Source organism: Hyposmocoma kahamanoa, unplaced genomic scaffold (assembly GCF_003589595.1).
Source record: "Hyposmocoma kahamanoa isolate Upper Pololo Valley unplaced genomic scaffold, ASM358959v1 170, whole genome shotgun sequence".
Taxonomy (NCBI): domain Eukaryota; kingdom Metazoa; phylum Arthropoda; class Insecta; order Lepidoptera; family Cosmopterigidae; genus Hyposmocoma; species Hyposmocoma kahamanoa.
In genome coordinates, this window is record NW_020653614.1 from 675775 (window position 1) to 702115 (window position 26341).

At 37.8% G+C, this 26341-nt stretch overlaps 1 protein-coding gene across 1 annotated transcript in view; it reads left to right on the forward strand.

Moving 5' to 3' along the window:
• LOC113225713 (tau-tubulin kinase homolog Asator) overlaps positions 1-25413 on the forward strand; it is a 93453-nt gene extending 68040 nt beyond the window's left edge. Inside the window, exons 16-26 of the mRNA XM_026458115.1 lie at positions 1338-1600; positions 2321-2435; positions 4111-4271; positions 5610-5781; positions 8571-8670; positions 9436-9510; positions 10237-10303; positions 13152-13272; positions 15041-15155; positions 22773-22953; positions 24014-25413. Of these exons, the coding sequence (XP_026313900.1) occupies positions 1338-1600; positions 2321-2435; positions 4111-4271; positions 5610-5781; positions 8571-8670; positions 9436-9510; positions 10237-10303; positions 13152-13272; positions 15041-15155; positions 22773-22953 (1370 nt within the window). The 3' untranslated portion in view covers positions 24014-25413. The remainder of the gene's footprint in view (positions 1-1337; positions 1601-2320; positions 2436-4110; positions 4272-5609; positions 5782-8570; positions 8671-9435; positions 9511-10236; positions 10304-13151; positions 13273-15040; positions 15156-22772; positions 22954-24013) is intronic.
• Positions 25414-26341: the final 928 nt, after the last annotated feature.

Genomic DNA, 26341 nt, shown 5'->3' on the forward strand with positions numbered 1-26341 from the left:
GATTTTCATGATTCTTTTTTTGATGGAAAGAGGGTACCTCCATAGTGGTCCCATTTAATTTTGAAGAAAATCACCTCTCCTCCCTCTCTAAGGGTGGCTGTTCAATCATGAAGATTCATTTTTATAAATAGCGCCTAAATTTTATTACAAGGAGCAATTGTTTTAATGGTTAATTTGCTATTCTCCAATTTGAGTAGTGAGAATCGATTTTTAATATCTCCTGTGTCAAGTCCTACTAACGAACTACGGGATGAATCCGGGTGTACTCACTTTCCGGTAACCGATTTCAACAAAACTTGGTAATTATATGTAATTTCACGTACTTTTGAGGTCGGTTTGTTTATGTAATATAAATCCGTTGGTATATTTTATTTTTTTATTAATGTTGACATTAAATTGACAATGATAACTAATTGCGTTTATTAAATTACTTTAATTCGTCGAAATACTAAATTAATTTCAATAATCATTTAATCACACAAAATTATAAGTACAAGCAAGAATAAAAATTGATGAGGTGCAAATTCAGAACGCATCCGAATATAAACTTTTTCTTTTGATTAAAAACAACTTATTTGCTATAGTTCAACTGTTTTTCTTTCAACTACAAAATTCTTATAATTATTAATACAAAGATCGAACACTCAGAAAAAACACTCAGAAAAAATTCCTTCGATCCGGTCGGATTCGAACCGACGTCTTCTAGTATACCGTGCCAGAAGCTATACCAACTAAGCAACGGAACGAACCAACGGACCTCACGAATTTTTCTATGTGCTTGCGTCGTGTCTTTGTACTTGGTCTTTCAACGACTTTTTAGTCGTAGCGCCATCTATGAGAAATCTATTACAGATTTATAACCCAGTTAGTACCTTTACAGCTACCTGTCCTGGCGAGATATGTCGCTATTCACTGTATTAATTAAATTTTTATTGAATTGATATTCAATTATTTTTTGTGAAATTACTCCACTAGTTTGTTATAATTATTAATACCAAGATCGAACACTCAGAAAAAAATCCTTCGATCCGGTCGGATTCGAACCGACGTCTTCTTGCATACCGTGCCACGGTATGCAAAATTCTTCTCTTTAGTGAGGTGAAAAGTTGTGTGTTTCGCTCGGCAGCAAAGTTGTTTTGATGCCTTGAAACGCTCACTACGCTCAGGAACCTATTTTTGAACCACTCGCTTCGCTCGGTTCAATCTTAGCTTCCTTCGCTTGCTCATGTTTCAATACAAACACTCGCGTCAAACAGCGACTTTGCAGCCTTGCATAACAAATAACTATTATTAAAAACTGCATATTTACAATAGAATAGATAAATTATAATTTTAAGGATCAAATAATGTTACCCCTTTATTAAAGATAATATTTTCTATTACAAAGGCGTCTCACCCGCAGTCGCCCGAACACCGTGGCAACCGCCAGAGTGCCGTCTCTTCCTCTTCGAACGCGCCCAGAACTCAACTACCTCACACCCACTCGGCCACTCAACAGACCCAACAGACTCAACAGACCCAACAAATTCAACTAAGCCAACAGACCCAGATACAAGCGGAAAAGGAACCGGTGCCACAGCCACCAAAATCCCCAACCGAAGTAAGTGTAATTCATTTATTTCTTTGTCATTTCACAGGTTATAAAGATGCTTTTCCACCGGCGAGACGAGGATTGAAATTTGTATGGCAAACTTTCAAGCCTCTCCGCACCGCATTTTCGATGGGAATGGTCTGGATTGACGAGGACGTGCAAGACGAGAATTGGAGTGTAATTTCGTCTCACTTTGCCGGTGGAAAAGCACCTTAAGGTGAAACGAGCGAGAATTGAAATCTCGCCGGCCTATTTCCACCAAATAAATTTAAATTTCAATCCTTGTCTCATCTCGCCGGTTGAAAATTTCGTTCTCGAGTTCGCCACTAGATGGCAAACTTACAAAAAAAATCTAATTATTTTAAAGTATTTTCACTTTATTTTTATTGAATACAATGTTTTTACTACAATGATATAGATATATTTTTCGTGAAAATACTTCACTAGTTCGTTATTAACATTTATACAAAGATCCAACAAACACAAAGAATCTTTAGATCCCACTGGACTCAAACCAGCGTGAGTCGCCTCAACGTGGCTACCGCTCCATCAACTGAGCTAAAGATCGAGGCAGTAAATCTTTCGAATTTCTTTATGTGCTTTCTTTGGATCTTTATATTGTGTTTTTTCACTTTGACATATATACATACTCTGTATAATTGATGTCTTACGTGACTGGACTTTCTTGTCTACAAACACACGCACTGAAAATGTTCGTCTCTCCCTCAGCCGGCGGCGAGGCCTCCACCCTCAAAGGCCAGGACCTGCCTGCACATCCCCGGCATCGACGCCTACCCCCGGCTGCAGCCTGTGCTGCCGCGCTGCTGGACGCTGCCTGCTATTGGTGAGTCGAACCAGCTCGCTATTCATGTATTAACGCTTCTTCTGGTTACAGTTTCTATCTCATTCTTTAGTGATTTAGATTTTTATCATTATTATTAACTCATGCACCTGGGTATAATAAGGCCACCTTACATCTGCAGTATTTTTTATAATAATATGTTTTTACAAATAGAAAGTTACATTACTCGCATTAGGTTAAACCTGTCATGATATTTTAAGTGTTTTTAAAAATAAATAAAATGAAAAAAAGGAATTTGAAATGTTCAAATCTTGGGACATGTAGTGGATACATAAATAAGAAACTTTTAGTGCCCTGTAATGAAACGTGGATGAAGAAACACTTGGAAATATTGAAAATAATTATTATAACACTGAATTATATCAATATATTTAAAGTACACAATTTCTATCTCAAAACTCGTTTCTAACGTTACAATGGTTGCTTATTATAACACGTGACGGGACGAACTAGTTAATAAGTATTAAAATAAGTAACAACAGTTGCAGCGCCACTCAGAGCTTTAAATCGCAAAGATCTTATGGGCACTGCCATTGCGCCCGTCACTCTGAGACATAAGTTGACAAGTCGCATTTGCCTTACTATCGAAAAACGAAGAAAACGAGATTTTTACCCCAAATTATGATTCGAGACAAATTTTTATCTGCCGCCAAAAAATGCTTGTATTGCAGCCATATTGAAAAAATGGCAAAAAATTAATTTACACATCTCTAGCCGGGGCTGGTAGCTGTAAAGGTATCTGACTGGGTGATGAAATATCATAGATTTGTTATGGATGACGCTACGGCTAAAAAAGACTTTGAAAAACCGAATACAAAGATACGACACAAGCACATAGAAAAATTTGTTCGAGTTGTATTATCTATGGAAGAATAGGTAGCTATAATCTCTTGACAAAAAAAAACAAAAGGCCCGCCATTTGCAAATTCCAAAATTGTTGTGTTGTAAATCACATATTTCCATAAAATTGTATTTATTTCCTCGCAAATGGGATGAAAAACGTACGTATCACGGACGGTAAGAAAATAGAAAACTCCAGTTACTGAAGCCCTCAGTCGTCGGCTTCGGGCTTCTATTATTGTTTCTTATTTACCGTCATTAACACAATCTAAAACATGTTCCCCTAAATAATCTACTATAATCCAAATCTAATGTCGCTTGCGCTCTTTCTACAAAACACCGACGGTATGATTGTGATTTTTTTCCTAGCGGTTATTTTTATTATTTATTTAATTAATGGGCCTTTAGCCTTCTTATAGGCCTCATAAGAAGGCTCAAGGTCAGTCAATGGAGAGAGTGATGCTCGGTATTTCCCTACGCGATAGTATTAGAAGAACTAGGGTAACCGACATAGCTTGAGGAATTGCTCAGCTGAAGAACCAATAGGAGAACCGATGGCCGTTGGGGCGGAAAGGTTCTTCAATGGCGGCCGCGCACCAGACGACACTCGGTGGGTAGGCCCCCACCAGATGGACCGACGATCTGGTAAAGGTCGCGGGAAGCCAATGGATGCGGGCAGCGCAGGGCCGGTCGTCGTGGAGATCGTTGGAGGAAGCCTGTGCCCAGCAGTGGGCGTCGTATGGCTGAATGATGATGATGATTTAATTAGTTGGTTAATGCCTAAGGAACCGTTTGAAATTGCTTTTCCCCCAACCAGGTTCCCACGTCCGCTCCCTCCGCCCCCCGCTCCTGCAACAAGCGTCGTTCGACGGCGCCGACGGCAGCGCTCTGCGGTACCGCGTCGACGTGATGAGAGGCGTCGCGGCGAGGCATGAGACCTCGCCCACGCCGGGGCCGCAGAGAGCTAACAGTTTGCCTGTAAGTTGTATCCAGACAGGTTATAAAACGTTTTGGAAAAATAATTACTAACTTATCGAGTTCTTAGGTTTTCGCGATTGTTACACATAGGAAATGAAACTATTTTTCCGGATTTAAATCGCGTATATTTGTTCTTTCAAACAAACCGACGTTTCGTGCCCTTTACAGGTCCCATGATCACGTACAGTCTTCAACCAGTTATGTCTAATATTGATGCAAACCGCCCTATTTTTTCACTATAGTTACCTACAATAGTTATTAATTAAATACCTTATTTTTAATTTTACAAAGAAAACGTATAATTTACGCTTTATTAAGTTTTGCAAATTATTTTATTGAATGAATTTTTATTAAGTTCAATTTATTATTAATTAATAATAGAAATTAGAATAAACTAAAACGTATTAATTAGTACTGCAGTCTTGGGTCTGTTTGGGATTTTTCATTAGAGGAAATACTGGATCCCAAACTGGTGGTACGGATAAACCATCTTCCCTGTTGAAATTAGGATGTTTTTTAATTTCAATGGCCTCTCGCAGCATTCTGGGTACATAACGGACTTCTTTTGCAAGGACCTGGGGTTTGTCAAACTTCATTGAATGTGTAGGTTTATCCATGACATGCTCGCAGACTGCAGACTTGTTGACGCGACGGTGTTTGACATCAGCTATATGTTCTTTGACGCGGGTACAAATACTTCGCTTTGTTTGTCCAATATAAGAATCAGTCAACCGTGACCATGGGACCTGTAAAGGGCCCGAAACGTCGGTTTGTTTGAAAAAACAAATATACGCGATTTAAATCCGGAAAAATAGTTCCATTTCCTATAATTACTAACTTGTTTTGTAAAGAAGGATGGCGAAAGCTGACCTAAAATCAACGAGGAGTCGTTCATGGACTTGCTAGTATAATTTTACGTTTTAATTGATGCTCAATACATTTTTGTGTATTTTTAAAAGTCGGGAATAAAGAAATTGTAAAACAACGTGTTTTAGAATGGATGCAAGAGCATAACGCAATTAATTCAGTTCGACTATAGATTAGGTAACGTTCTTTTTCTTTGTTTGTTTGTTTTCGTTTACCTACCTAAAGTATTGATTATTTTATAGTACACACATAAAACATTAAAGCTATAAAATACCTAATAAAATAATCGATTAAACAATAATGACGTAAAGTAAAAAATAAAACACGATATGAAAGTTGGCAAAGGAACGTTTTGACAACAGGCCTCTTGCCAATATCAATGTCACTTTGAGATTGTGATCATTTGTGGCAGAAATCTGCTACCTTCCTACGAGATGTAAAGACAGAAAGTTGAAGACAACGTGTCCGCAGAGCCTGTCGAGTTCGAGCGCCAGCGCGGGCAAGGCGCCCCCCTCGGCCCCCTCGGCCCCCCAGGCCCCCGCCACCCCCGCACCCCCCTCGTGCGCCACGGTCTCCAGCCGGCTGGAGATCCGCGTGCGGGCACCCTCGGCCGCAGAACCCGGCCATTCCGGCATCGATCAAGGTACGTGTCCTGTGACAACGCAAGTAGGGTCATTTCATACAGACGTACTGGCCTCCTTACTCAACTGGCAATTATCAACCCTCGAATACCTTAGAATAGGATTCCTTCGTTTTTGGGCCCAATTGTATACAAAAGTTAAAAATTTCGAAAATTATATTTTTTATTTTAATAGTTGCTGAAAAAAGTGATTCTACAATTGTAAGAATAAACGATACTGCTTCGACAAAACGTGCATTGTCGTAATTTGACAGCTGTCATTGTAGCTAATAATCGGATTCGATCGAAAGAATGTCCGTAAAGAATAGCCAAAAGTCAGTGATGAATATATCAAAAACACAATAGTAATCCCCAGAGAATGGAATCAAACGGAACACAGGAATAAAAAATGTCTATGACGCAGTGGCGAGGCGTCCATATAACTCGATTCCCACCGGCTTGCCTAAAATTTCCCGCGTATCTATTACCAGTTGCACCGCGGTTACCCCACCACTTAAAAAACATTTATCTTGTCCCGGTGCATGTCGACCAATCAGCACGAGGTACTATTTCTATTTCATTCATGAAATCTAGGCGCTCCCATCAAAATGTACGCACACATTCGCAAAAATTCGTTTTATAAAATATAAGAAATGGCGGCCGATAAGTCGCAATAATTCGAGTTATTGTCGTATAGCGTACGTTTAAATTTAAACCTTATTCCAACACACTATAGTTTAATTTGGTTTAATGTCAGAATCGCCAATGCTATGACGTTGACGTGTCGACCTTGTCAATAAGTGACATTTACATACAGAAAAACACTCAGAAAAAATTCCTTCGATCCGGTCGGATTCGAACCGACGTCTTCTTGCATACCGTGCCAGACGCTATACCAACTAAGCCACGGAACGAACCAACGGACCTCACGAATTTCTCTATGTGCTTGCGTCGTGTCTTTGTATCAGGACTGGTAGCTGTAAAGATACTAACTGGGTGATAAATCTGTAATAGATTTCTCATAGATGGCGCTACGACTAAAAAGTCGTTGAAAGACCAAGTACAGGACTGGTAGCTGTAAAGATACTAACTGGGTGATAAATCTGTAATAGATTTCTCATAGATGGCGCTACGACTAAAAAGTCGTTGAAAGACCAAGTACAAAGACACGACGCAAGCACATAGAGAAATTCGTGAGGTCCGTTGGTTCGTTCCGTGGCTTAGTTGGTATAGCGTCTGGCACGGTATGCAAGAAGACGTCAGTTCGAATCCGACCGGATCGAAGGAATTTTTTCTGAGTGTTCGATCTTTGTATTAATAATTATAACAAACTAGTGGAGTAATTTCACAAAAATAATTGAATATCAATTCAATAAAAATTTAATTGACATTTACATAGTTTAACAACTTGGAACGTAGTCTTTTAGCCAACCTTATTAGATATTGTAATAATATAGTAATAGCTTGGTAGTTAATAAATTATAAAAGAAGTAGTATTTTTCAAATAACCCCGATAGCTGGATACATAGACATTGCCATGGAGAATTATTGTGTTGCCAGTCATTTATATGTTCGGACGATAATTTTGAGTGGTACAAGTGATTAATAAATTATATTTTTCTTTTTATATAATTTTTTATTCAAAAATATGTAATAGTACCTGACGTGCATCTTTGGGCCCAAGTTGTATGGAAGAAAAAATGGATCCTTTGGCTTTAACCGCACATAACATCCCTTCTGTTTTTGTTGTTTCTATTGGGAGAGACCACAGAACAATAAATACAGTAGAAGCGGTTAGTTAGCGTCTGACGCGTGCCAACTATAGGTCTCGAAAGACCTATATGAGCTCAGTCCGCCATTTTCGCTTTGTACGGTATGGTTGGGTCATTCTTTCGTGCAAATTCTTTAAAATCCTAAAAAAATGCCCTATTGTTCTGTTTTGGAATGTAAAAACGATAGCCACTACAAAAATATTACCCGTGATGAGATTTCATATCATCGGAAAATCTTATGTTAATAATTCGACCCCTCCTACGTAAAGTATCGTATGTCGAAATTGCCAAGTTTACAGGGGAGCATTTTAAACTTCTGAATTCACTGAATTAAGCATAATACGTGACTTCAGCATTTCTCAGTTTTATTCGGCAAAGCTGTTACTCGCATAGAGTATTATAAAATTCTAGATATCGGTTAGATGATCACTCTATGTGAGTAACGAATGAATTCAGAATTTTAAAACGCTCCCCCGTAAACTTGGCAATTTCGACATACGATCCTTTACGTAGGAGTGGTCGAATTATCAATTTTCTGTTTATCGAAATAATTTTATTGTTACAAGAAACGAAAGTAAGGCTCATACCCCTGCACTGTGGTCACTTCTTGTTTGGAGAACAAAATTAATAACTCGTCGTCGTCGTTCAGCAATGTACTGCTAGATGGCAGCACATTTATTGAAATTTCAATATAATATCAAAACGTAACTTGCAATAATAGGTATTGATGGTATTGAACTTTGAACGATACGCCAACAGGATAAAGTTTAAATTATATTAACGATCCAGAATTTGTTTCTTTTTAAATTTGAAACTACGACCAATCAATATCAAGATTTTGTCGTGTTTCAAATTAAGAGTGTGTGAGTTTTGGCGACATCGGTACTCATAGTAATCGAGGCTTAAAGCATGTCTATTGATTTTTTCTTCCGTGAGAGAGACAAAGACACGCATTTGCTACGTTCGTAACGCCAGCTCAACAATGGCAAGAATAAACTAACCCGAGTGTGGTGACAATATCCTTCATCTTGATTGTTACAGTTAAAATCTCCCACTCGGTGGTGAGTGGCGGTGAGCCAATAAGAAACCACGAAGACGCGTCTATTTATTACGACGCGACCGAGCACCAAAGGGACAAACGGTAAGTGCTGTTGTAATTTATTTATTTATTGGTTAACAACAGCTTAACATAGTTAACATTTACATATATTATTAAAATAATTCAAGACTAGTATGTGAGCAAATTACAGCCGAACACATCATTGTTAGAATCACTTAAAAATAACATAATTAAAATAATAAACTATTTATACATTATTCTATTATAAATATACATTTAATTCCTATTGTTTGCATCGGATTAATTTTAAATTAATTTCAAATGTACATAAAAAACAAAATTAAAATGTCCAAAAAAAAAACAGAAGATAATAAAAATCGGTTCTCACTACTCAAAGTATATTGAGAGAGAAAAACGCCTTGAATTGGAGAATAGCAAAACCAACCATTAAAATAATTGCTCCTTAAGTAAAATTTAGGCGCTATTTATAAGAATGAATGTTCATGCGTGATCAGCCACCCTTAGGTATATGACGATTTTCTTCAAAATGAAATGGGACCAGTATGGAGGTACCCTCTTTCCAACAAAAAAAGAATCATGAAAATCGGTTCACAAATACCGGAGTTATCGCGTAACATACATACAAAAAAAACATACAGTCAAATTGAGAACCTCCTCCTTTTTTTTTGAAGTCGGTTAAAAATAGTTATCTACTTATAAACGAAATTATAAATTTGTTGGTTCCATTCAGTAAGTTCCTGAACTTGCAAATGGTATTTTCTTAATGGCATCATTTTTGAGTTACGACAGTATTTGATTTCATGTCCAATGTAATCGAAATTCCAGGTCCTTAACACGCAGTAACGAGAAAAGCCAAAGTCCAGCTGTTGAACGAACACGGTTGGACACTATACCTGATAGGTAAAATATGTTTTTTTTACTTATAACTTGTCTACAATTGGGTCTTGTCAATTTGTCTTATGTGAGTGAACGTCATAGATCATCTAAGATACCTAGGATTTTATAATACTCTATCTGAGTACGAGCTTTGTCGAATAAAACTAAGAAATGCTAAAATTACGTGTTGTGCTTATTTCTGTGAACTTTAAAACACTTCCCTATAAACTTGGCAATTTCGACTTACGCTTATAGCAGGGGTCGATTTATTAAGTCTACATTCTAGATTAAGCCCATAAATTGCATCTCAAACATGTTCCACTGAATGAAAACTTGTAACATCGAATAATAAAAAAAGTTCTCAAAGATTCTAAAAATAATGGTATTTGACGTCACATGTTCCGGGCTTCACCTAAATCTGACGTAATAATTACATAGTAGGCTGCGGTGAAGAAGATTCTAAAATCTTTCACTAGACGTCACTAGCGGCTCAGAATTCCGAAATATACAGTGCAAAGATCTTTAACAAGAACACATAGGAGAATTTCGACAACTCGATAACTTAACTCGTAGCTCAGTTGGTAAGAGCAGATACTACGGTGCAGTATGGTCATGGGTTCAAGTCCCATCGGGCCGGAAAACATTTTCTATGTTCGATCTTTGTATTATGTAGTATTATTCTGTATTTCACAAAAAAATCTCAATAATATATTGAATTTTATTTATAATGAATATTGGTATTTGTTTTAGAAGCAGTCCAGTAAACAAACGTGAGTCTCCGAGCGGCGCTGGCGACGGTTCTCAAAGTTTAAAAGACGTAAGTGCGAAGCCTATATGAGCTGCAATGGAACTGCGAAATAACGCATACAGTTAATGGTAATCATTCTTGAAAAGCAGCGGTATTTTTTTTACCACGACGTTCGCATTCAAAGTGTATATAAATCTCTATTTGATAAAGATTCCGTTTTACGCATCAAGTAGTTGGGGTAATTTATTTTCATCTTTATCATTTCAGTTTCTTTTATATACTGCAATTGGACGTAGTTAAACAAAAATGATCCAATCCACAAAATTATCAAAAAACGTTTAGTTTATTTCTTTCGACATTACAAATTTCACACACAAATACAATTACATCTCATTTTAGAAAAATCTCGTCAGTTTACAAAAAATAAAGAAATAATAATAATAATAGTGTACATATACAAGTAAACATAATTAATAAATAAATAAATGAATTAAACTAACAATTTCAAGTGTATACAGGAAAATGTCAATGAGTTATAAATATGTATATATTAAACGGTTTCTAAAGTCTAACCTTGTACAGGTCACGTACAAGATTTAGACGCTGAGTTTGCGCCCTACTTTACGTGAACCGACTGATTCACTTTTTATTATAATTTAGTTGATTTAATAACTCTGTCGCAATCTGTCACATAAGCATCCATATAATAACTTGTATTTAAACAGAAATAAACTTTACGATTGTACGTCAACTCTATAACTTAACTAACTACAAACTGCAACTAACTTAACTACCTACAATCAAGACGTCAAAGCCCATGCAAACCTCTTAGATGACAGAGTGAGAAACAACACTTTTAAACTTCAAACTGCCATATCTCGAAAGTGACTGGATGTGCATTGGATCCTTTCTGTTTAACTACGTCCAATTGTTACTTAATTTTACAATTGAAACAAATATTGTTTGTTTATGATATATTATAACAAATTTACTATTTCTTTTTTTAACCCAATTGTGAGAGTAATTAAACATAGTACGCATGCAACGTAAAAATATGAAATGCCACAGTATCGTCGGGTATAGTGCAAATCCGCATATATAGCAAAATATAGCATTGGTAAACGGCGCGTATCTTCTCTGAATCAAATTTCATAGAATTTAATGTTATAATTCGATTATTTCGATGGTTCCGACTTTATTTTTCATGTTGTCTACGGACTGACAACAACAGATCCCGTGAATCGCACTTATTTCTTTGCCACAACATTTTTGCGGATTTGGCCACGTAGTCAGTATCGGCCGCCTCTTTCTCAGCACTCATCATATCGCTCTGCTGATACAATAGTGTGTTAACTCAAAAAGTGTATTTATTACGAATCGATGAAAAGCGAATTACTCGGTTCCTTTGAAAGGTCATTAAAATTTATGTTTGTCATTTAAGTTTATCACAATTTCCTACTTGTCAAATATATTCCAATTAAATAAAAGGGAAAAAATCGTTCCTTTATTTTTTAATAAGGACTGTTTTGACCAGAACTAGCTCAATTAAGGTTTTTCTCATTGTGAGTTAAGTAGATATCTTTGGGTTGTTTCTTATAATATTCTAACGACAGTTTTATCGACGTGCTGGTAATCAAATTTCACAATAATCTTGAATTTCACAAATTTTGAGTTACAACATTATTGTGGTAGTAGTGCGATATGCTGGTAGACTACATAATAAATCTACCTTCCTGTCAATTTTTATTGAAATCGATTCAGAAATGTAGTTAACAATAATAGCTGCACTCTGTCTGTTGGTGGAAACCGCATGAAAATCCGTTCATTAGTTTTTGACTTTATTACGATCAAACAGACAGGCGTAGTGATGTAGTGATTATACATTACATTATAGATGTGTAACATATGTATATTTTATACATAAAATGTACGATAGTGATTTAGGAAGATTATTGGTATACGATGCGGTGCAGTGCGGCCCGCCATAATGTGCGAGAGCCTTTAGAGTATTTAGGTACTGTTCGGGGTAGTGGTAATTGTTGTTGTTGATCGTCGGAACACGGTTTAAGTCTATAAACTTTATTACTCAAAATAGTTAAAATTATGTTACGTAATGCACCCGATCTACGACTTATTGCAATGCACTAAAGTACAGTCGGTCGGCGGCGCGTACCGCCAAACGCTTCCGTTAAAGGTCTTCGATTACATCGAACTTGTCAATTTATATATACTTTTTATGTATACTTTTCAATTTAGCTCCACCCTCACCGTACCTCCTTCGGTCGATATTCCACCTATTCGCATTAAGTGCTTCCTTCTTTCTGATGCGAACGGCATAGGACTGGAATGCTTAATCTGTATTTACCGAAAAGTACAATTTGGGGCTATTCAAGGCTAGAATGAATAGGCATTTTTTAGGCAAACGTCAACGTCGGTCACATCGTCGCTTAACATCAGGTGAGATTGTGGCCAAACGTGTGTTTATTATATTATATATCGACCCCTCCTACGTAAAGTATCGTATGTCGAAATTGCCAAGTTTACAGGGGAGCGTTTTCAAGTTCTGAATTCACTGAAAGAGTGATTACCATAGATCATTTAATCGATATCTAGGATTTTATAATACTCTATGTGAGTAATGAGCTTTGCCGAATAAAACTGAGAAATGCTAAAATCACGTGTTATGTTCGTTTCAGTGAATTCATAACTTTAAAACGCTTACCTGTAAACTTGGCAATTTCGACATACGATACTTTACGTCGGAGGGGTCGATATATTAAAAAAAAAGTAAAATTTTGCGGGCCTTGGGCAAATCCGCCGGTGCGTAAGCTCATAACCCAATGCCACTTGCGCGTATTGCACTATCCCCGACGACTTGTGAACGAGGAAGTGAGGAGATCTTTGGGCGTGGTTGCAGCGGTCCGTGGGCGGCGCGCTGTCGCGCATCCCCGTGGCGCTGTGCGAGAACCGCCTGGCCAAGTGCGCCTCCTGGAGCGGCGACGGGCCGCTGGCGCCCGTCGTGGCCGACCTCACGCCCGGTGGGTGCTCTCCCTAGTCATATTTCTGCCGTCCACTGACTGAAACGCGGCCGACTGGCAAACGGTCGAATCGACTCCTACGTCGAAGCGTATGTCGAAATTGCCAAGTTTACAGGGGAGCGTTTTAAAGTTCTGAATTCACTCGTTGCTCACATGGAGTGATCGGCTAATAGATCATCTAACCGATATCTCTCTGCTTATTTCAGTGAGTGCAGAACTTTAAAAGGCTCCCCTGTAAACTTGGCAATTTCGACATACGGTACTTTACGTGGGAGGGATCGAAATAACCGTTAAAACTCTCTTTTATAAACATTTGAAATTAGTTAACTTGTTGGGTTTATCGGAACTTCTCCTAACGCGATGCATAGCTGATATATCATTAAACAGTTTCAATGTTCTAAAAGTGGGTGATGGTTTTTTACGATATCTCAAAAAAATATTTTGTCATTTAGCCAACTTTTAGTTATCAGACGGCAGATTTATTTCGTTTTCAAATTTCTTTTGAATTGATATTCGATTATTAGAATAGAATGGAATAGAGAATAGAAGGCAATGTGCCCAAGATACTGGCAGTGTTCCCCCTTTGTATTGCTATGTTAATGCGTTGGGCAAGGTAGCGGCCCTTGGGTTTCCTAGACAGTCCATTAATTGTTTTATCCAGTTTTCACAGTAAATCGTTCGAAAGTACAAAAGATAGATCAGGTTACAACGGATTCTAAATATCACGCAGCACGTTCACAGAGAGCGACGCTGTCTTACGTTTTCACTTTCCAAGCAACGTCAGATGGATAAGATGACAACTACACCAGCGCTCCTTCTCTGTGACCATACCCATTTCGAACTGTCAAACTAACGTGATATTTACACAAAGAAACCATGATCTGGAGTAGTTAATATGATTCGTAGGTAGGTAAATCGTTTATCTAATAATTAGAAAACAACGTGTAATAATAATATGAGCTAAGATTTATACTCTCGTAATTCACGTTACGCAAAGAATACACCGAATTCGGTTACATTACATTTAAAGTGATTACTAGCTCCGACATTATACGAAAACATAAAATATTCAGGATGGCCCGGAAGTGATTGGCCCGAGAGTCAAAACGAAATGAGGGAGATAAGAGTTGAGTATTTCCAATCGATTTGACTACTACATTGGGGTCCGGAAATGTATGGTTCAAAAGTTATTCAACTCTTTGTATTGGTTTGGAAATATCACTTAGTGCACCACACAAAAATATCCACAAAGTGATTTTTTTTGTCTTTTGAAGTCAATTACAAATAGCTCTTTAGTGAACAAAATAATTAGAATTCTTTTAATACATGTTCAATTAGTGTTTCAAATAGTGACGGGACGAACAAGTAGTGCGCCTGATGGTAAGCTACACGCCTGTCCATAACAGTTGCAGTGCCACTCAGAACTTTAAATCGCAAAGATCCGAGGGGCACTGCCACTGCGCCCGTCACTCTGAGACATAAATTGACAAGTACCACGTGCCTGTAATTTCACCAGCACCCTTACCCTTCGAAACCGGAACGCAGTAATGCTGGCATTGCTGCTTGACGGCAGTAATAGGTAAGGTAGCAGTACTTCCCTGGACGAACTCTTTCTCATGGAGCTCTACTGCTATTAAAATATTTTTAAATATATATGTGTTTTATTGTCCATATGATAAATAATTAATAATTCGCATATAGACGCGTGCACATTAGGTAGGCAATACTTGCCTGGTAATCATTATTTTTTTGTTTCGTATCGTTATAGCTTTAAGGCGTCGGCGGCAAAACGCGTCGGACAAATACGCCGTGGATCCTACCCGGGAACTGAACCTGCGCTTCGCACGGCCCAGGCACCGCCAGCCTCCGCAACACCACTCCAGGTCTGTGAAGATTAGAATAACTTGTCCTGTACATATACGGGGTGAATTAATAGTGTTTTAAAATAATTGGGTTGCTCATGATGTTTAATAGACCCGATATTTATAATAAAGAAAGAAATATCAGTAAAATTAACCGTCTGAAGTTCATAATTAGGGTTATTTATTCAAATATAGTTTTTATTCATCTTTACGATTTTTAGATACAACAAAAAGGCGTTCGATAAAAAAATTAAACGTCCAGGACACAAAATAAAGGTACCTGCACATAACACGTATGTACAGGGTCATGAGCACATCAAGCTTGACACTTAAGATTTAAATCCAACTCTATGCCGCTTACGATAAGAACGGTCGAAAGTACAAAGTGTCAAGCTTCATGTACTCTTGACTATTTAATCAATTACCTAAGAAATCTGACCCTCTATCCGAGCTTTTGGTTCTGAAAGCCTTCTCACGCAGTCCACAGAAAAGTGTAAAGGAAATCCAGCTCTTTAGTTGTATTTATGTAGAGTAATTAAAGATCAAATTGGCTTGAAAAAGTTTCTTAAAATGTCATTCACTGAGGCTGCTAACTGTTAATGCGCGAGGTTGTAATCGACTTCATGCAACCAAAACCTCGACTGCATGAAGCTGATAACGACGTCACGCATTAACTTCCTGCAGTCGAAACCGACTTCAGGCTGCCGAGATCGACTGCATGCAGTTAATGCGTGAAGCCGTTATCAAGTTGATTATGTGCAGTCAATCTGTTGGCAGACTTATGGTGCAATAAGGAAGTCATATCAAAATGATTTTCTTCTCAAGTTAAACGTTAAGTTTGTCACACTTTTCTTTATACTTATCTACATAGAATCAAATGGTATGTTTGGGGGGGTCAGTTTTCTTAGGAAATTGACTGTACACACAGTACGTTTGTATGTCTGGATCATAACAAGTAACTTGTAGACATAGGTAGATGTTGATTCTTCCTTCATTCTTCAGATCTTCGTCTAAATATTTCTTTTAGATCTTTTACCCACTTGCCTGTATAATAGATCTCAGACAGAGTGAGCATAGAGGCAACTGAAGTGCTTTAGCCGGAATTAATAGAAAACCAAATAATTGAATATCATGATGGTGAAAAAAACTGTGACATCTCCTGGTAGCTGTAAAGGTCTGAACTGCTGAGTGAACAAAAACTTTCATAGATTTCTCATAGATGGCGCTACGGCTAAAAAGTTGTTAAACACCAAAACAAATTGCAACAAACCCAAGGAAAAGTTGGTCCGTGAGGGCCGTACCGTGGCTTAGTTGGCATCTGACACGGTTTGCTGGAAAATGTTGATTCGAATCCAACCGGATCGAAGTAAATTTTCTCTAAATGTTCGATCCTTGTTTAATAATTATAACAAACTAGTGGAGTAATTTCACAAAAATAATTTAATTACATTACAATTAAAACGTCATCTTTATAGCCAGCTGCTGGTAGCTGTAAAGGTACTTCACTGGGAGATTAAATACTTTTATAGATTTCTCACAGATGGCGTTACGGTAAAACAGTCGTTAGAAACCTACAACAAAGATCTGAGGAAAATTCGTGAGGGCCACTGGTTCGTTCCGTAGCTTAGTTGACATAGCGTCTGGCACGGTTTGCTGGAAGACGTCGTTTCGAAGCCAGCCGGATCGAAGGGATTTTTCGATCTTACATAAGATTCAGTAATAGAACACATAATAAATAATCCCCATTTTTTTAATGTTAATATTTCGCAATAATTTCTAACGCGTGGTTACCTCTAAATAGTAAATAAAATTGAGCGATCGGCGCCGAGTTGTCTAGACGTCGCGCCGCGCGACGACAGACCTGCGCTAACAACAAATACATTATGCGTTAAATACAAATACAAACATGGACTCGCGCGCTGACTCCGCCCACTGCCCACACCGTTCTTGTTGCTACAACTGCTAATCGTCAGGTGTCAATATTGTTCACAATTTTTCGGAAAACTGACAAAAAAACCGAACATGTTTATACAGTCTGCTCCTTTAAAATGGTCAGTGGTTTTTTTATCGCACTTGAATACCACTGCTTTCAAATGCAAATCAACAATATTTAATCTTTGACGCTTGTGAGGAATTTTTGAACCAATTTCAAAAAAGTACTGTATTTTTTGTGTGTATGTTATGCTATAACTCTTCTTTTTTTTTTTTGATTCTTTTTTTGTTGGATCTTAGCAGTGATTCCATTCAAATTTAAATAAAATATTCCACCGCTTAGGGTGACAAATTAGGGGACGTATCCGGTTTATCGGATAAGCAAAGTATTGGGGTCGGTTTATTTTTATTAAAAAGTTTTATTCTCTATCAATGAACGTCCTTTAAGATTATTTAAACAGCAATACATTATATAGCAAATGTGTGTTTTAAATCTTTATTTATTTAGGAACTGTATTGCCAGTTCCATCGTACCTTAAACTATAGCTTACATGTCTGGGTGGCGTTGTTGGAAAGCCGATTCAACAAATAGTAATAGTCTTTTTGCCTGTTTTGTGTGAGGATTGCTTAATATACAATTTATAGTTGTTCGGTTGGTTGGTTGTCCAAAAATGTTCGGTTGATCTGCAGGTCTCTCATCAACGCCCGGCAAGTGTGTAAAAGCTAAATAAATTGTTCAATATTTCATTTCGTAGAACCCTTAAGCTTATATCATTATCAAATAATAAAATAACTACGAATAAAAAATCTATTCCGACGCAATCTATTTGCATTAAATAAAGACATTCATTTAAAAACTAACTTTCAAGTCTAGTTTTGAATAAATCCGTAATTTGTGAGTTTAATCATGTACGTTACTTTTTTATAATAACGGGTGAAATTTTATTAACGGTTGTGTCATGTAGAAACGCTCCTTATTACTTAAATACACATCACAGGGTATAATAATACAAATAGCCTAGTCATAATAATTGGTTTGTACTAAATTACTGAAAAAAGGGCCTGGATAGTTTAAATAGCTATGTAAATATAGAAATATTAATATAGGACACCACCACATACATCGCTCTGATCCCAAAGCACTTGTGTTATGGAGATCGGAGACAACGACGGTACCACACACATCCAGACTAGTGTAGTAAAAAACGTCAACAATTATAAATTCATAGGAAATGAAACTATTTTTCCGTATTTAAATCGCGTGTGTTTGTTTTTTCCAACAAACCAACGTTTCGGGCCTTTTAAACCTTTTGTAAACCTCGTTGGGAGGACCATCGAGTATATAACCAGAAATAGAGACGAAATAAGAGCCATCCATTCCTGGCAACTCATCAGGCAAATGGGTCTTATATCGCTTTTAAATATCAACTCTCGTTTGCGCTGAAATCACAAATTAGAAAGCTGAAATAGTACAGCGCCAACAACTGACCTGTGTGTACATCTCCGTATATTTCAAAAATATCCTGTATTCATTGTAATAAACATAATATCTCTAACAATGGCGTGCTGTTCCATTCGGTGGTGTGGGAAAAACAGCAAAACATCTAATTACAAAACAAACGGAATCACACTACCACGACAGAGCTACTCTGTAGGTAGGTGAGCTCTATACCTACTAGAAAAAAATAATTAAACCTTAATAAAAGCCTTTTGGTTTTCGAGACATTGGCACTTTTTTATTTTTTTGGAATTACTCTACTTTTTGTTGGGTTTTATGCTACAACAATGCCAGGGTTCGCTCCACATGGTTGTTATTTTTGTATTTCGGGGATTCTGAATAATTGTTTCAGGTACTGCAACTAATATTTTACTGAGAAATATCATAAAATATGAAAAAAGTTATTAATTTGGTATACCTCGTACCCTTGTAAAAAGTTAAACATTAACTTTGAATAGCTAGTGTGAAAAAAAATTGTATGACACTGAATTTGCTAATGATCTTAAAAACTGCTCCTCTTAATGCAGAATCAGTAATGGTACGACACTATTGAGATTTTCGACAAGAACTTAGTCTTTTAATTTTTTTCGTCATCAACACCCTAGTAGCTGAATTGGTTTTTAAATAAAATGAAACTGAAACTTTTAAATTAATAAATTGCTAGCATAGCATAGAATAAAGCGCTAGGTGGCGGCACATTAATCTTTTTCACATGCTGTAGTCAAATAAAGTGACTGAGAGAGTTAGCAGGCCTCCATTTTCTTTCTCTCTCTAAACTGGTACAAACAAACGATGACAAGTCAAACTTCCCAATAGCATGCGGATTTAGCTACTAATACCGTGGCAGAGTACCTTTGTGTGTTGCTTGATTTGTAGCCGTTTGTACTTAATGGAAAATACAGCAAGTGCTCAAACTGCCTCCCTCCGACTCAAACACACATACGACATCTTTTGATAAATGAGCTTCTTAGACGCCTCAAACTCATATAAAAAAATTCTCGAGCCGCTTCATGGACTCGTCGTCGCAGTTCGTCTTGTGTATTAATAGCTTTAGGATAAACTTTATCTTTAAAGCACCCCCAATAACAGAAATCGAGGGGATCTTGGTGGCCACAAAATTGGTCCCAATCGGCCAATCCGCCTTCGTGGGAACATCTGGTCGAGGTGCGTTCGGACGTCGTGAGCGTAGTGGGCTGGACAGCCATCATTTTGGAACCACATTCTTCTTAGTAATGCTATTGGCACATCTTCGGGAAGAATCGGCAATTGGTTTTCTAAAAACTCTAAATAATTTTCGCCATTTAGAGTCGGAAGCAGCTCAACTGGACCAATTATTTGACCATTGAAGATTCCGGTCCATAGATTAATTTTAAATTGGTGTTGGGACCGATCTTCTCTTTTCTCGTGCGGGTTCTCCAACTGCCAGCTATGGATGTTGTGCGAGTTTAAATAACCATCTTTGCGACGTGCTGAATCATCACTCTACAAAATCATATTAAAAAAGTTCTGATCTTCACTATGCTTTTGAAGCGTTTGTCGAAAAAACTGTACGCGTTTAGCGTAATCGCTCGGCAGTAAAGTTTGAATTCTCTGAACATGGTACGGGTGGCGTCGGTGCCTTTTTAAAATTCGCTGCGCGCTATACTTTGGACTGCCAGTCCGTCGTTCTATCAAGCGAACTGAAGTGGACGGATCTTCTGACACTTCTTGCAAAACTATTTCGTCTGCTGCGGTACGAGGTCTTCCTCCGCCATGATCGCCAGAGATACTACCTTCTCTGTACGCTGCATCAATTCTCATTACAGTCTCACGTGCCGGTGGTCTACGGTTAGAAAATCTTTCCGCATCCAATCTTGCTGCTAATCTTGCATTTAATGACACGATGCCGCGAGCAGAAACACGTCTAGTTTCGCCGTAAATTAGGTACATGTCAGCGTACTCACTACGACTGAATTCGGGGTTTGCTCTTACCACATTCCGCTGATCTGCCATTTTAATTTTAAAGGGAGTATCCGGTAGCGTCGTCGGTCACACACAAACAACACGGTACAAATAGTAAGCAAATCAGGGTCCAAAGTAATGCCAAGTTGGTGATAATGATCACTTAAAATACTATTCCGATCGTTAGCAAGTCAAAGTGATGCCAAGTCGAAAGTTTAGAAGCAGAAGCAGTGATAAAACGTAAAACGCATGCGTAACACAAAACACAAAGGTATGTACTGGTACTAACGAGCCAAGCCCAACCCGACTGCGTAAGAAAGAGATAGCAAATAAGGGCCACACCTCTCGCTCATTTTTTACTATCTGGGGTCCTAGCGACAGAGCAGTTTGTCATAAAACTCAATAATTTAACACAAATTTGTTTAGAAACCAAATCTTATAACTTTTTCATACGAGTATTTTATGATATTTCTCAGTAAAATATTAGTTGCAGTACCTGGAACAACTATTCAGAATCCTCGAAATACAAAAATAACAACCATCTGGAGCGAACCCTGGCAATAGTAGCATAAAACCCAACAAAAAGTAGAGTAATTCCAAAAAATATAGTATTATAGAGTATAGTATAATAGTAGTATAAAGCTCACCTACCTACACGTTTTGGAACACCCTCTATTAAATACGTAATTTTTCAATTTACGTCCATTATAGCAAAGCTTAAGTTAAACTGGTCGATTTGAAGTGAAACAATTGACGAATCCCGTCAATTGTTTCGAATTCGGGCTGGCCAATCGGCGCAGTTGTCATCGTAATGATTTTTCAGAATAATTTTCAAACAAATCAAATGACATTTCGTCTCTATTTCTGGTTATGTACTCGATAGGGAGGACGCTTCCACGTTCGAACGTAATATCTTACAACCAAATGTAGATCTAAAAAGTGTCAGATAGTCATTGACTTACAATTATATGGACGTCGGGTCCGCGCTAAAAAGTGTCCGCACTTGTAAGGCGCTAAAATCGTATACAGAGCGCGACACTCCGCTTTAGTCTTCATTTGTTCTACGGACAGCGCGATACTGCGATGACATAACAATTTAAATTTCGAATAGGTTGACTTGGGACATTTTTTTCGTGGTTTTTGTATTAGACCCGTCGTCGTCCATTTATTTGTAAGTCAATGCAGATAGTACAACAAAAACTTAGAAGTTTTTTTTTGGTAAATTTATTATGTTTTGTAAAAAGTCCTGGAACAATAATTGTTGTGTATGATGAGTATCACAAATCACCTATCACAAACTCGAATTTTTTTTTCCGAAATAACGTTTGTTCGAATTTTCATTACACCGAAAACCGAATTATAACGAGACCGTTGTACTTTCAGGATATGTTGGATGTTTATCGCAAAGACACGATTAGGTGAAGTTAGGTTTAAAGGAAAAAACTTTTTTCCTCTCAAAATTACTTTCGAGGTTATGAAAACTCGAGCAAACGAGAACCTTTATGATGTTAGTAATATAGTCCTGCGAGGTTGTTAGCATTTTACAAATAACCCTTTGTAGGAATCGTAAGCTAACCGCGTGAAGGGGAAGACAGGGTCAGCGTTGTCAGTTGAACTAGTGTTTCTACTAATTATCTGTCCAATTTTTTATTCGGGAACACTGTCAAAGTCCATTAATCTTTATTTCATAGATAAGCAAGTTACATTTGAAATCGTCATACTGATGGAAGTCTACATCTCATTCGTAACACAGATTCCCCTGAGAAGAATGAGCAAGAAACTCTAGGGATTGCACTTTATAATTTTGAATACAAATACCAATACAATATTTAATTTAAATATCTTAGATTAAGACTACCTGCAAGAGCTAAACGGGACACTGCCACGGATTTTTGTCATCCAAGTACGCGAAGCTGTTTAACCTTTAGTATAAAGTTTTTGTTTCGCAACAGTTTAAAACCTCGTGAATGGCAGGTTTTGAATATTAATCGGAATCTTATTAAAGAAGCGTTTGTGACTATAGCAACATGGAATCTCGAAAGGTACTCTCTATACGAGACCGGCAGTACGTCGCGCCCTTTCACGCTTGTCCTACAGAGGAGAGGATATATTATTCTTACGCAACTATGCAAGAGCGTCAACCAAAAACTAGTTTTATTCGAAAGGGACACAAATACACAACACTGTACACGGCATCTGTGAGCTAACAAACGTACGGTATGAAAAGTCGCCTGCCATCGCCTGTCTGAAAGGCCTTTGCCGTGCAGGAGCGGGTCGCGCGGGGTGCCGGCGCTGCTGATGTCGTCGCCGCCGCTGTCGGGCGCGTCTGGCGGGTCGTCGTCGTCGGGCTCCCCGCCCCCCGCGCCGCCCGCGCCGCCCGAGCCCTCCTCGGCGAGCCACAACGCCGCGCGCGCACGCCGCTTCCGCCCCTTGAGCATAGCTCCATAGGTGAGTAGTAGGAACGCTTAGTTTGCGGCGGCACGTGTGCCAACAGTACGCGGAGTGCCGCATACTTGAGCTCAGGCCGCCGTTTTCGCTTTGTACGTTTTGGTCGTGTCAATTACCTCGCGGAAAACCTCGAAAATGGTTATTTTATTAATGACACCAAGTGACGGAACGAACAAGTCTTGCCCCTGGGGGTAAGCGACACGCCTGGCCATAGCAATTGCAAGTGCCACTCCGAGCTTTTTAATCGCAAAGGTGCCCTTCACCCTGAGACATGAGTTGACAAATCTAAAATGCCTGTAATATCGCCCGCACTCTTATCCTTCAAACCGAAACGTAGTAATGCTCTCATCGCTGCTTTGCGGAAAAAAGTTTTTTTTAATATAATATCAAGTGAAGGGACGAACAAGTCGTGCGCCTGATGATAAGCTATGCGCCTGTCCATAGCACTTGCAGTGCCACTCAGAGTTTTAAGTCGCAAAGATCTGAGGGGCACTGCCACTATGCCCGGTCTCATGTACCTGTAATTTCACCAGCACCCTTACCCTTCAAGACCGGAACACAGTAATACTGACATTACTGTTTGGCGGCAGAAATAGGTAAGGTGGCAGTACTTCCCTGGACGAACTCTTTGACTAAAAACGCCTTACTTTGCTAATTTGGAGTGAAAATGATAGTCTCACTTATCTATCTATTTAGGCTTATTTTATTTTAATAAATTTGCCCTTTTCTGTTTATCGTAATGGATTTTTTGTTATAAGAAACTTAAAGTAAATCTTAAACAACCGCAATATGATCGACTTTTTTTGGAGAACGTTAATAAGCGTTAATCGTTCGTCGTGTTTCAGCTATTGACCGCTAGATGGCAGCACATTGAATAAAGTTTTAATATGAAATCAAAACTTGCAAGAAATGTGCCTACTTCAAAATTATATTAACTGTCCAGATTTCGTTAGATTATCAAGATTTCATAGTGTTTAAAATTATGATAGTGTGTTTTGACAACAGCTGTTCTGATAGTAATCAAGGCTTAATCTTCAATATTTTTTGTGTTTTGTTCCAGGAGCAGGAGCAGGAGGACTGGGAGGTGAATAAGAACACAAGGAACACATTCTAAAGTATAAAACAAACGTATGTAAATAACATACATAATATACTTACGCCTTATGTACGTTACATAATTTATATAAGAACGTCAGCACGTGCCGCTGCTGGTCACGGAACACTTAGTCTTATGTAAATTATTTTACCCAAAAAGTTTTAGTCAATAGTACTGCTTTTTTTTCTAATTTTTCTTTATATTTTTTCTATTTCTGAAACTTCAGTTCCACTGCTGGACACGGATGTTCTTTTTGTTCACTTTTATGTATTCTTTATCTAGAGTGTACATTTTTCGTAAATCTGTAAAAATGACACTAAATCTGTCGTAAGAACAAAAAACAGTATTTTGACTAAAATAAATTAATAAATAACCATTGTGATTCTTAATGGGGAACCTCATAAAGCTATTTCAAACCTTATTTCTTGTTAATAAGGACGATAATAGCGTATCGTTTGTTAATAACACGGATCTAAAAGTTTACTAGAAGCGGTAATAGCTTTACTAAGCAATTACTGTCAATTGCGTGTATAATCTGTGTCAAACGGATGGCGTCTATAGTTTCTGCCTACACCAATGGGAGGCAGATGTGATAATACGTGTTTAAAAAAGATTTTTTTTGCAAAACCTAATTACAGAAACAGCAGTTGTTCTATGGTTAGGTAGTACCTACGTCCGGTACATTTATTGCTTTAAAAATAATATTATCAATTTGATTTTTCAAGCCTTTCGGATGGACTTTGTTCTTTAGGGAAGAGCTATAATCCTTCTAGTAATTTAAGATCCGTGTAAAATATCATATTTTGTACCTTATGCCATGGGTTTAAGGTCTATGTTTAATATGAATAAGATCTCCGTAGATAGAACTTGCCATGAAAGCTTATAAGTACGCCGCGGAGTGATCGGAATAGAGCGTAGTTTGGTCATATCTTGTCAATGTGCCATACAGTTGCATAACGAAAGATAGCCTGGTTTTTTTTTTTAACGATATCAAGTGACGGAACGAACGAGCGATACGTCTGTCAATAGCAGTTGCAGAGCCACTCAGAGCTTTTAATCGCAAAGATCTAAGAAGCATGCATGCATGTAATTTCATCAACACCCTATCAAACTTCCGGAAGCAGATATAGATGAATTGGCAATAGTTTTACAAAGAGCTCTACTGCTGCTGGTAGCAATAATATTTCAGTTTTTCTAGCTCAGTGTTGCCAATTAAACCCCTAATTAGTAGAAACAGTGGTTAAAACATTTAATTTGTATGAAAACTATTCTGCCAAATCATTACGGTGACAACTGCGCTCCGATTGGCCATTGCTGTAATGGATTTAAATTGAAAAATTACATAATTGAATTACCGATGAAATGTGATTCCGTTTGTTTTGCAATTAGATGTTTTGTGCTGTTTTTCCCACACCACCGAATGGAACAGACCTCCATTGTTAGACATTTTATCTTTATTACTTAATTAAAAATAATTTTGGCATATACGGGACGTACACACAGGTCAGTTGTTGGCGCTGTACTATTTTAGTTTTCTAATTTGTGATTTCAGCGCAAATGAAAATTGATATTTAAAAGTGATATAAGGCCCATATGCCTCGTGATTTGCCAGGGATGGATAGCCCTTATTTCGTCGCTATTTCTAGTTATATATATGTAGGTTATGTATATATACAGGTGCCTAACTGGGTGACGAAATACTTCCATGGATTTCTCATAGATGGCGCTACGGAAGTCGTTAAAAACCAGATACAAAGATCCGATAAGAAGAATTCGTGAGGTCCGCTGGTTCGTCTCTTGGCTTAGTTGGCATAGCGTCTCGCACGGTTTGCTAGAACACGTTAGTTCGAATCCGGCCGGATCGAAGAAATTTTTTTTAAGTGTTCGGTCTTTGTATTAATAATTAATTATAACAAGTGCATTTTTTACATTTAGCTTCATTTCCTATTTGCAGCAGCAACAACTGTTTATTATCCAAATTGTTCTTTCCAGGAATCTAACTCATACCGCTGATTCAACAGAGTATGATTTTGAGGTCATCAATGTTTAATTATTCAATTAAAAACTTGTATATGGCCAGACTATGTTCCGTCTATAATATATACAAAAAAGGTCGCTGTAGAAATAATGAAGTGTAATAAGCAACCAAAAAAACTGTCAATTTGTACACTATACACTACAGGAGACGAGGCTCCTGTAGGATTTAATTCTATAGTCGGAGTATGGGCCTTCCCGCTGGCGTAATCCGGGTTGGAGACTTTGTTCTAAAAGAGCTAGTTCAATTCTGATGCG